General features: G+C 40.7%; 1 protein-coding gene across 1 annotated transcript; it reads left to right on the top strand.

Moving 5' to 3' along the window:
* The first annotated feature begins 4286 nt into the window (after window positions 1-4286).
* LOC132009885 (small ribosomal subunit protein eS26-like) lies at window positions 4287-4598 on the top strand. Its single transcript, XM_059387895.1, has one exon. It carries the CDS (start codon window positions 4287-4289, stop codon window positions 4596-4598), a length of 312 nt encoding a protein of 103 aa, XP_059243878.1.
* The last annotated feature ends 7537 nt before the right edge of the window (window positions 4599-12135 follow it).

Below are 12135 nucleotides of genomic sequence, written 5' to 3'. Positions count from 1 at the left end.
TGGGATCTCCAGCCTTTGGAACCGAGCATCCAGGAGGTGGAGGCTGGTGTCAGGCCATTTCATCGGCGTGTTTCCTCTATAAAATGGATTTGTCCCCCCCCCCCGCACTAATAAGATTTTTATTTTATTTTATTTATTTATTTGACAGAGAAATCACAAGTAAGCAGAGAGGCAGGCAGAGAGAGAGAGGGAAGCAAGCTCCCCGCTGAGCAGAGAGCCCGATGTGGGTTTCGATTCCCAGGACCCTGAGACCATGACCCCAACAGAAGGCAGAGGCTCAACCCACTGAACCAACCAGTTGCCCCACTAATAAGTTTTTGATGCAGCATTTCCTTAACTTCATTTGGTCTCTCTCTCTTTTTTTAAGATTTTATTTATTTATTTGACAGAGATCACAAGTAGGCAGAGAGGCAGGCAGAAAGAGAGGGGGAAGCAGGCTCCCCACTTGAGCAGGAGCCGGATGCCGGGCTCTATTCCAGGACCCTGGAATCATGACCTGAGCCTAAGGCAGAGGCTTTAACCCACTGAGCCACCCAGGCACCCTTCATTCGGTCTCTTGATACCTTCGTTGTTTTTGCCGCATTCTCCCTACCATACAAGCTATTATTTATATAATAATTTTCTCATTCATTTTTGTCGCCATTTTGGGTCACAAAACTCGAATTTTGTGTAGAAGAGTATAATAAAGTCAAAATTTCCCTCTCGTCCTAGTTTCCCCCAGCCACCGAGGAATAGTCCACGGAAGCAAGTACTACCACCAATTTTTGGTAGTTCCCTTTTTCTTTCTTTTTTAAAGATTTTATTTATTTATTTGAGAGAGAGAGCACGAGAGGAGAGAGGTCAGCGGGAGAAGCAGACTCCCTGCTGAGCAGGAGCCCGATGTGGGACTTGATCCCCAGACTCCAGGATCATGACCTGAGCCAAAGGTAGTTGCTTAACCAACTAAGCCACCCAGCTGCCCCGTACTTCCTTTTAAAGGTATTCTGTATGCACACGAAACAGTTAAACAAGTTTAAGAAATCTTTTTAAAAGATTTTATTTATTTATTTGACAGACAGAGATCACAAGTAGGCAGAGAGGCAGGCAGAGAGAGAGGAGGAAGCAGGCTCCTGCTGAGCCCGATGTGGGGCTCGATCGCAGGACCCTGGGATCATGACCTGAGCCGAAAGCAGAGGCTTTAACCCACTGAGCCACCCAGGCGCCCCATGTTTAAGAAATTTTATATTACTACCATCAGTGGAAATGCACTTTCATTTTTCACAGAAGAGTACAGTGGAACTTTAAAAGGAAACAAAACAAGTTATTAAATTTAATCTATAGTCTATTAAAAGCCCTGAGACTGCACTTCTTTGGTTCTACCGGTTTAGCCAAGTGTTAGATATTAAATGCCAAGTATTAGTTCTCACACCAAGGTTCTGGACATAGAGGATTAAAGGAAATTGAAAGGGGACTAACACATGACACTGCAGTGGGGATGCCCTCTGAAATTCACACCCACCTGGGTTCTCATTCTGCTTGTAGCTTCAGATATGTATTACTGGGCAAAATTCTTTAAATTCTCTGAGACGTTGCTCATTTTTAGGAATTAGGTGACAAAACTGTGGACAAGTGTTAAGTGGAAAGTGGGAAGTGACTAGCACATAGTAAGCACTCAACATATAGCAGCGGTTAATATTATCAAGATAAATTAAACACACTGTCTCTGTCCTGAAAACTCTCACAGGCTACTGGGAAAGCATACAAGACATATTGTTACAGTATGATATTGGTTGTAAAAGAGAAAGGTGTAAAGTGGTTTGTTGGGCTAGGCTTCCCGGAAGAGTTATATTTGGTATGAACTATGAAGAATGGATCTAAGAGTTTTCCTTTCCCATGTCCCATCAGACAAATATCCATGTTGGATGTCAAATAAGGGCTCATAGACAGATTTCCCAATCCAGTTTGCTTCTCATTGACTTTATACCCACTGCCTCCAAGCCCATGACTCCTATAGGCCTACCACTTCCTGAAAATCCACCAGGAGCCCCAAGCCAAAGAGGGACTTACATTTGAGCTTAGAGCCCAGCACTATGGCCCCAACATTTAAAAGAAATGCCAGAGGGAGAAGGGACAAGTAAACTTTTTTGTATCGTGTTTGGGTATACTCCTGGGGCAGCTGTTCTCAATCAAATCTGCAAAAACAGAAGAGGTTTAGATTTATGATTTTAGATGTACAGTGACCCATCTGAGCAACCTCATTTGGGTTTCTTTGACTGCCTGACCGGAAAGACTGATGCAAACTGCTTCACAAAACATCTTGGAAAATGCCAACCCCCTAAAAGTGAGGGAAAGCTTATTTAGAATACAGAAATGAATAAAAATATAGGGGGGAAAACCTATAAAATTGCATGTGTAGTGTGATAACCTTTATGCAAAATACATGTAATTACTTCCCCACCTCCATCTTCTAGATGTAGTTTTATTACCTTTGTAGTGAAAACAACTAACTCAGTTCTTCCTTGCCCCCAGGCTTATTGAGATATAATTTACCTAAGTCAATTTTTAAGTTTATTTATTTATTTTAAAGATTTGACAGAGAGAGTGCGACTGAGCGTGTGCACAAGCAAAATTACATTTTAATCTACATTTACTAAATCATTCTATTTTCTTTTTTTAAAACCATAATGTTTAATCCTTATAACAAAACCAAAGTGTTGGGGCACCTGGGTGGCTCAGTGGGTTAAAGCCTCTGCCTTCGGCTCAGGTCATGATCCCAGCGTCCTGGGATCGAGCCCTGCATCGGGCTCTCTGCTCCTCAGAAAGCCTGCTTCCTCCTCTCTCTTCCTGCCTGCTTCTTTGCCTACTTGTGATCTGTCAAATAAATAAAATCTTTAAAAACAAAACAAAACAAAACTGAGGTGTTGATAGGTTACTTATTTGGACTCAAACTGTAAGAAGACTGAGTTTCAGAGGGGTTAAATATGCTCAGATTTGCTAAATTCAAATTGTTCTCAGTCATCTTGTCATAATAAAAAATTAGATGGAGTTCGTTTTCTTCTTCTGAGGTTACACATAGGGAAGCTATCCACTGGTGCCTCTCTTCCTTTCCGATGACCAAGAAAGAATTCTTGAGACGTCTTTGGTGCAAAACGGTGGTTTATTAAACATGGGGACAGGACCCCTGGGCAGGAAGAGCTACTGCCCTGGGGTCTTGACAAGTGGCTGATTATATACTCAGGAGTTGGGGAGGTGAGGACAAAGCGGGTGTTCAGAAGGACTACCATATGCTAACGAAAACTCTCAGGATCCTGGAGTCCTGGTTATTGTCAAGCCAAGGCTGTTTATCCCTCTAATGAGGCACTAACATGAAGACAGTTGGGAGCTTCCTGGAGGAATGTTCCATTCTTCCTATCCTACATCCTTGTCAATAGACTGCATGTTCAAAAGATATTCAATTTTATATACATTTCCTTCTGCCTCAGCCTCCCTCAATGTTATGGAGGGGAGGGAGATGTTAGGGCTTCAGGAAACTGAGTTATCAGTGTCTGGAAGTTAGGCTATTGATAAGCAAACTTCCTTCTAAATCATAGCACATTTGTAAACTGATTGTGATCTCTACAAGTTAACTATTTGTTTTTCTTTTAGGGCAGCCAGGAGTGCCTGAGAAGTATCACATATATTCCATGGGGGGGCGTGGGATTGCAGGGTGTCAGCTTCTGCTTTGAACTCAGCTTGCCTTCTGTTTCCTCATCATTAAGATTTCTGAAGGAGAATTCTGAAGGACTTTCGTATTTTCTAATGTGAGTGGGAAATAAGCTAAATACGACAAATCCTCTCTCAGCCAGCCATAAGAACCTTCAAGAGAACCTCTTTATTATACTTGGAAATATTTTCTACCCTGTAATTTGGTTTAATTTACATATTTATTAAAAAAATGAAAACAGGTTTGAGCCAGTGAGCTATTAGGCATAAATGGATTATAAACGTCTTGATAATAAAGCAGTTTTTAATCTCTTGAAAAACTAAACTTGACCTTGATTTCAGAAGCACGAAGAAATGGGGAACTGATGTCTTTGGCATTAGAGATGTACCAACTTCTGTTATGTTGCTCTTGTTACCCAGCACTTTTTTCTACCTTTATTTCATGAAACTGAAACCATGTTTGTAAAGAGTATTTGTTACTACAGGCCACGCTGAGTGGGACAGAAGTGTCTTTTCATCTCGGCTCCTTTCCTGCATTTGCACTCAGTTTCATACTGTCGCATACAAGAAAACATTTGCCCACTCTCTCAGGTCCCTCTTCCAAGATGACCAAGAAAAGAAGGAATAATGGTGGTGCCAAAAAGAGCCATGACCACGGGCAGGGTATTTGCTACACCATCCGCGCCCTTTGTGTACCCAAGGACAAGGCCATTAAGAAGTTTGTTACTCAGAACATAGTAGAGGCCGCCACGGTCAGGGACATTTCTAAAGCGAGTGTCTTCAATGCCTATGTGCTTCCCAAGCTCTATGTGAAACTACATTATTGCAGGAGTTGTGCCATTCACAGCAAGGTAGTCAGGAATCACTCTCATGAAGCACCAAAGAATCCAGCCTGTCAGGATGCCACCCCGATTTAGACCCATGGGTACTGCCCCCCAACTTCTACCAAAGCCCATGTAAGGAGCTAAGTCCTTAAGAACTAAAGAAAAGCTGTTCTCCGGGGCCGGGGGGGGGGTGGGATGGCGATTATACTTCATACAGCAAAAAAAGAAAACATTTGTTGAAACTTGGCTTTGGAGAATGTGAGTTGGGACTTAAGTTGGCAGTTTGCAGACAGCTGGTACCATCAGTAACTGTACAAAAATACAGCTGCTTTCTAAAGGCAGGTGTGGATGTCAACTAGATCATACAATAAGAAAATCAGATTAATTTAGGACTTTCAGGTTTATTTTCTGAAGAAAAGCTAACCTGTACACGAAGTTGTCCAAAGATTAGGGTTAACTAGAAATAAGACAACTTTAAAATAAGAAAGAATTTTAGGCAGTAATCTAGTTTACTGTTGCTGTTTTAGAAATTAATAAACAAGCCTGGACAGGTTGTGTGACATTCCCACCCTCTTAGCTGGTGGCCAAGCCCAAATTAAAACCTGAGTCTCCTTAGTCCTAATCAATGCAGAGCTATTCAAGGACTCCCACATCAGTTTTCTGTTTTGTGTGCAATGCTGGTCCTTTATCAGCCTCTCCTCGGATCTCACTGACAAACCTGACAGAGCAAAAGGGCAACTGTCACATTTAGCTAAGTGTTACACATTGGCATCAATGTTTGCATTGAAAAACTCTGGGTCAGGGTTTCCTTTGGTTCTTTTGGTGCCTTTGGGTTTGTTGAGACTATCAAGTATGAGTCTGGTTTTGTGCTGTAATCTGCATCCCCACCCATAACATATTTGAAAAATAATTTCATTGTGAAACAAGTTTTCAGGTTTGTAGAAATATTTTAAGAATAGTACCAAGAATGTATATATTCATATAATTTTGAATTGAGATTATTTTATCCCCCAATTTGAATTCATTTAATATGATCATCCCATTATGACTTTAAGGGTACACATGGACACATGCATGCCTGGTTGGCTCAGTTGGTGGAGCATGTGACTCTTAGATCTCAGGGTTATGAGTTTGAGTCCCATGTTGGATATAGAGATTACTTAAAAATAAAATCTTAAAAAAAAAAAAAGAGTACAGATGGACAATAAATACATTATAAGGGGAAACATTAATATGCCTTAAGGTAAGATATCAAATTCAATAAATAATTCATTTTGACATTGACAAACATTTTGCCTCAGAAGACCAATCATTAGCATTAAATACATTATATGTCTACTGTGCAGGAGGCAGTGGAGATATACTGGTGAGAAACAGACACATAACTTCTACTCTAAAGCATATAACATAGTCATTAATCACTGTATCTTCCCATGCAACCCAAAGGACACCAAAATGACATTCGCATGAAAACTTCAGGGAAAAAAAGAACATAAAGGAACAATGCAGTATCAACTTACTAAATAGGAAAGATATCATAGCCCCAAATTTTATTTTATTTTATTTAAAGATTTTATTTATTTGACAGGAAGAGAGAGCGGCCATGAGCCAGGCAGAGAGGCAGAGGGAGAGGGAGAAGCAGGGAGTCCAACATGGAGCCTGATCCAGGAACCCTGTAATCATGGCCTGAGCTGAAGGCAGACACGTAACCAACTGAGCCACCAAAGTGCCCCTCATAGGCCAAAATTTTATTGTTTGGGGAATCAAGTTGTTTCATTTTTTAGTTATTTTAAAGAATTTTTAACCATTGTACAAGTAATATGATACCATATATAGATTACAGGTACATACAAGTATATGAGAAACACTAAAAATTGGCCTGGATAAAAGAACTATCAAAATTCAACACCTAATAAATCAACAAAGGCCTCAAAGAGGATGGCAAACAAGCCCATGAAAAGGTACTCAACATTGTTGTCACTGGGGAAATACAAATCAAAACCTTAGTGAGTTACCACTGTCTAATCTATTAGAATAGCTAAAACTTTTTAAAAGAACAGAAAACCTACTAAGTGCAGGCAGGGATATGGAGCAGCTGGACCACTCTTGCATTGCTGGTGAGAATAGAAAATGTTAATAGCCACCATGATAAAGCAGTTCAGCAATGTCTCAAGAAGTTGAACATACACTTACCATATGACCCCACAATCTCACTCCTAGATGATCCTCACTTAGGAGAAATGAAAACTTATGTTCGCACACACATACACAACACAACCTACATGCAAATGTTTATAGCAGCTTTAGTGATTGCTAAAAACTGGAAATAACTGCAATGTCCTTCAGTTGGTGAGTGGATAGTGGATTACCATTTCGCGATGACAAAGAATAAGCTCTTGATACATACAACAGCATGGATGGATCGCAAACTGATTATGCTAAGTGAAAAGCCAGACTCAAAAAGGCTATGCACTGTTTGATTCCGTTATATGACATTCTGGAACGGGTGAAACAGGGACAGAAGGCAGATCGGTGGTTGCTGAGGCTTAGGCCTGAAGGAAGGGTCTGGTCACAGTGTATTTTGGGGTTGATGGGATATTCTGTAACTTAATAGTGGTGATAGTTACATGGCTCTTTTGTCAAAACTCAGATCCATACATCAAAATGTGAATTCCTTATGTAAATTTAAAATAAATTTAGAGGAAAAAATAGAATGGCTAGAGATACACCTCCAACCCGTGACAGTCCTTGCTCCTGGGGATGAAGGAGAGAAATGGGACCTGTGTGGAAGTTAAAGGGGATTTTAGACTCATCATGTATTTTCTTTTAAAAAAAGAAAAAAAAGTAGGGGTGCCTGGGTGGCTCAGTGGGTTAAAGCCTCTGCCTTTGGCTCAGGTCATGATCCCAGGGTCCTGGGATAGAGACCCGCATCGGGCTTTCTGCTCAGAAGGGAGCCTGCTTCCCTTCTTCTCTCTGCCTGCCTCTCTGCCTACTTGTGATCTCTATCAAATAAAATCTTAAAAAAAAAAACTTAAAAAAAAGTAAATATGACAGCATACTACTATATTCATATGCTAAAATTATTAATGTTTGGGGTGCCTGGGTTAAGGCCTATGCCTCCAGCTCAGGTCACGATTCCAGGGTCCTGGGATCGAGCCCCGCATCGGGCTCTCTGCTCAGTAGGGAGCCTGCTTCCCTCTCTCTCTCTGCCTACTTGTGATTTCTGTCAGATAAATAAAATCTTTTAAAAAATTATGTTTGCGGGGCGCCTGGGTGGCTCAGTGGGTTAGGCTGCTGCCTTCGGCTCAGGTCATGATCTCGGGGTCCTGGGCTCGAGTCCCGCATCGGGCTCTCTGTTCAGCAGGGAGCCTGCTTCCCTCTCTCTCTCTGCCTGCCTCTCTGTCTACTTGTGATCTCTCTGTCAAATAAATAAATAAAAATTTTTTTAAAAAATTGTTTGCTTTATTATACTTCTTTGTATTTTTAATTGGCCAAAATATAAACAAGGCAAAATAGATCCACCTAAAGGAAATTTTAAAAAAGACATGAAAGTATAAGGGGAAAGAAATCACCAGTTGTATTAAAATATTTGGGTGCATTTTCTTCTCTCCATGTTTGTTTTTGCATAGTGGAAAGTGTAACATAAGAACAATACAGCCTGTAGTTTTCCTTTTACTTGGTATATCCTGAATGTTTCCTTCCTCTTAAATGATCTTGGTGAATACTATCTGCAATGATGTAATACCCATCTTAAGGCCTGCATTTAAACAGCTACTCTCACTTTACAGATGTAGGCATTTTTCTAACACTAAACTGGAAGCACATATGTATGTCTGCATGTGTCCTGTAAATTATGGTGTCTCCGAGTCATTATAATTTAACAGGAAGTCCTGTCTTTCCTTGGGGTTTTCCTCAAATGTTTCCATGTTTTTGATGTTCAGTACAGCAGGGGGTCTGTATCTCTGCTGGTCCCTATCCTGCTGGAGGCCATCAGGATCACCAGCTCTTTGTATAATGTACTTTCAAGGAGAGCCCATGGCAAAATCACCCAGGTTCTGGTGTTCCTTTATAGACGTCTGACTCAGATGAACTCATGCCATTTCCTTGCCAAGGCAGGAAATGATGAACCTCTCTAATCCAGCACTCCCCTCTGACCACCCTTTTCACTACGCTTCAGTTTAATTTCAAAATGAAGATAATGACATAGCTTTAATGCATGTGGAATGCTTAGTGCAGTGCCTGGCACTTAATAGATTTGATAGATTATTTTTCTTTCTTCCTGAAGTTCATCTTTGACTAAAGAGAAACCCTCTGAACCCTGCTATTTCTGCACTGCTTCTGCCTTTAGAATTTTACTCCACAAGACTGAAAGGCCTAGTTAGAACTGCAAACCATCTTCTTTGTTCACCTCATCTCCAGCCTTCCACAGCACCATGTGTAATTTTTTTGTGTGCGTGATTATCGTATGACTCTTACTCAAGTGCTGTCAAGGCGAGATCATGACTTCTCTACAATATTCTCAATGCTCAGCACAATATCTGGCACACAGTAATCCCTTAACAAGTATTTATGGAATGAATGAATGTTTATACTTTATAGTTTTAATCTCCCAGAAATAAACCTCTGATTTCCCATATTTTCACGTTAGTGCTTTTCATACAGTAGGTCTGATGGTTTTTCTCTTTTCAACAGGTATCCTTGGCTTTTAAGAATTCACTTCCAGGGGCACCTGGGTGGCTCAGTGGGTTAAAGCCTCTGCCTTCAGCTCAGGTCATGATCCCAGGGCCCGGGGATAGAGTCCTGCATCAGGCTCTCTGCTCATCGGGGAGCCTGCTTCCTCCTCTCTCTCTGCCTGCCTCTCTGCCTACTTGTGATCTGTCTGGCAAATAAATAAATAAAAATCTTTAAAATAAAAAAAAATTTAAAAAATAAAGGCTAAAGTCTAACATAAAAAAAAAAAAATTGACTTCCATCAAGGGCATCTGACTATCTCAGTTGGAAGAGCAAGCCCCTCTTGATCTTAGGGTCATGAGTTCAAGCCCCACGTTCGATGTAGAGATCGCTTAAAAATAAATGAGTAAGGGGGCACCTGGGTGGCTCAGGGGGTTAACGCCTCTGCCTTCGGCTCAGGTCATGATCCCGGGGTTCTGGGATCGAGCCCCGCATCGGGGTTTCTGCTCAGCAGGGAGCCTGCTTCCTCCTCTCTCTCTGCCTGCCTCTCTGCCTACTTGTGATCTCTGTCAAATAAATAAATAAAATCTTCAAAAAAAAATTAAAAAAATAAAAAAATAAATAAAAATAAATAAATGAGTAAGAGCACCTGGGTGGCTCAGTTGGTTAAGTGTCTCCCTTTGGTTCAGATCATGATCCCAGAACCCTGAGATCAAGTTCCACATTGGGCTCCCTGCTTGGCAGGGAGTCTGTTTCTCCCTCTGCTGCTCTCCCTGCTCATGTTCTCTCAAACAAATAAATGAAATCTTTTAAAAAAAAATTGTATTCCCGGAGGTTCCATGGTGTAATGGTGAGCACTCTGGACTCTAAAAAAAAAAACTGTATTAAAAAATAAAATGTAAAATATAACTTTATCATCCTCAATAAGGACAAACTGTATTTCAGAACTATTACTCTGTAAGTTGAAGAACTGACACCTGGGACAAAATAAATGGTTGTTTAGCCTAACACTATGGACCGCAATGACCTGTGAGCAAAGATGTGTATGATTTAAGAGTAAAATTCCAGTTTCTGGAGCCTGACCAGGTAAGGCCTTTCAGAGAGGGGATGTAGCTGCTTTCTTTGGCTCAACTCAAAGATAGCTAGGGAAGTACTAGAGTGGATTAAATTCCTTAGGCAAGGCTTCCAGAAAATACAGCATAAAATTAAACCTTCAGACAAAGGAAGCTGTTAGAAGTGAAACTAGACAACATACACATGAATGCAAACAGCGTTTGCCAGACACAGCAAGAACCACCTATGAAGCCTTCTTCACAAAAGGAAGGGTGGAAACGTGTAAGACTAACAGAGCTGTGTAATTGCTTAAAGTGTCTCAGGTGAGGACAGTGAAAAGGCACTGGACTAGGAATGAAATAAATTTTAGATCTTGCTCTACTACATTCAGAATAGAAGAATAGTTAGAACCATCTGAGTCATGTAGGTCTAAGTTCAAATTCCTTATCTTCATTTACTTCCTAGGACTTTGGACAAGTTTTAGCCTACACTAGTTCCTCACCTATTACAGGGAGATAAGAATGCCTGCTCCCTAGAGTCTGAGGATTAAATGAAATAAAATAAAGCAACTACGACATCTACCACATGGTAACACTCAATGAAGTAGACAACACCAGCTTCATATCCTTGTGCAAACCAGGGCCTCATTCTGTAAAGGGTGTGATAACACAGAAAAGCACTCTGACACTTTAAAGTGCCAGGTGTAATGAAGGGATTACTACCAGCAGGCAGCTGAGTTCACTTGTGGCTTACATTCAATGTTAACCAGTAGTTTTCTTTACAACCATCAGGTTACTATTAGCAACGCAGAATTGGTTAGGAGACCTTTTTTTTGAAATGTTATTTTGGTATCAGTAAATTAACTGACATCTATGCAACCACAAGTAATTTACTGAACACTTCACGTGACTTCATTAAAGGCAGGCTTTTTCCTGCTTATATTAGTTACCATCACTTTTGCCCCCATGACAATCTCATGGTATAGTCCTTGCATGTAGCAGGAACTCAATAAATGTGCTAAATTAACTGCAAAGGGTCAGAAGATCTAAAACTTGAACTTTAGAAGTACTTAACTTTATCCTGGAAAGGACTGAGCTGTTATGAATGATGAACTCAAGTGTTTGAGTACATGAATAATGAACTCAAGAGACTTGTTAGAAGCACTCTACCACTGACAAGCTCGATAATGTTCAAATACAATACTTCCCAAAGGAAAGGACGTCAGGTTTGTCTCCACCATAAAACCCATTTTTAAATGAAGGTTCTACTTAAAATGGTCTTCCAAAGGTCTAAGCAAAGGTTTTAAAAAGATCTGACAGTGGGAAGGAGCTAAGGTCAATTGAATTGGTGTTTACTGACCACCTGCCTTCTGTAAGACACCCAGCTGGGCAGTGCAGAAAAGGTGCTCATGTATATATACTATATACTGTACTCTACCATGTGGTACCAGGTACTACATCAGAGAATGGCTCGTAACAAGATCCAGTCCAGAGCAGAAGTGTAGGGTCAGCATGGCGAGATGGGAGGGACTGAGAAAAGGAAAAGGGTAGTACTGAATGAAATAGTCAAGTCCAGGGGATCTTTCTGGAAGAGGCCTGACTTGGGCTAGCCTTGAAATAGCAAATACGATTTGAATAGGGGGAAATTTGTTTGCATGGAGTGTGACGATTTCTGTATGACTAAAACAGAGATTCTATATAAGAAATAAGCCTTTAACAGTAGGGTAGCATAAGTTTATAGCAAGCTTTTGATGCTAGAATGCAGTTTTAGACTTCCATTTAAACTCTTTGCTTTTCAAAAGACAGCTTTTACTGTTTTATCAGTTTTACTGATAAAACTCAGTCTGCCCTGGGTTGCAGTTAAACTGTGTGGATGCTGGATTTCAACAGGCTATAAACATCATGCC

Source organism: Mustela nigripes, chromosome 2 (genome assembly GCF_022355385.1).
Source record: "Mustela nigripes isolate SB6536 chromosome 2, MUSNIG.SB6536, whole genome shotgun sequence".
NCBI classification, from domain to species: domain Eukaryota; kingdom Metazoa; phylum Chordata; class Mammalia; order Carnivora; family Mustelidae; genus Mustela; species Mustela nigripes.
The sequence above is the reverse complement of the archived record's forward strand: the minus strand, read 5'-3'. Positions and strand labels throughout refer to the sequence as shown.

Excerpts from the sequence above, each read along its gene's own strand:
- LOC132009885 (XM_059387895.1), top strand. The coding sequence starts at position 4,287 with ATGACCAAGAAAAGAAGGAATAATGGTGGTGCCAAAAAGAGCCATGAC.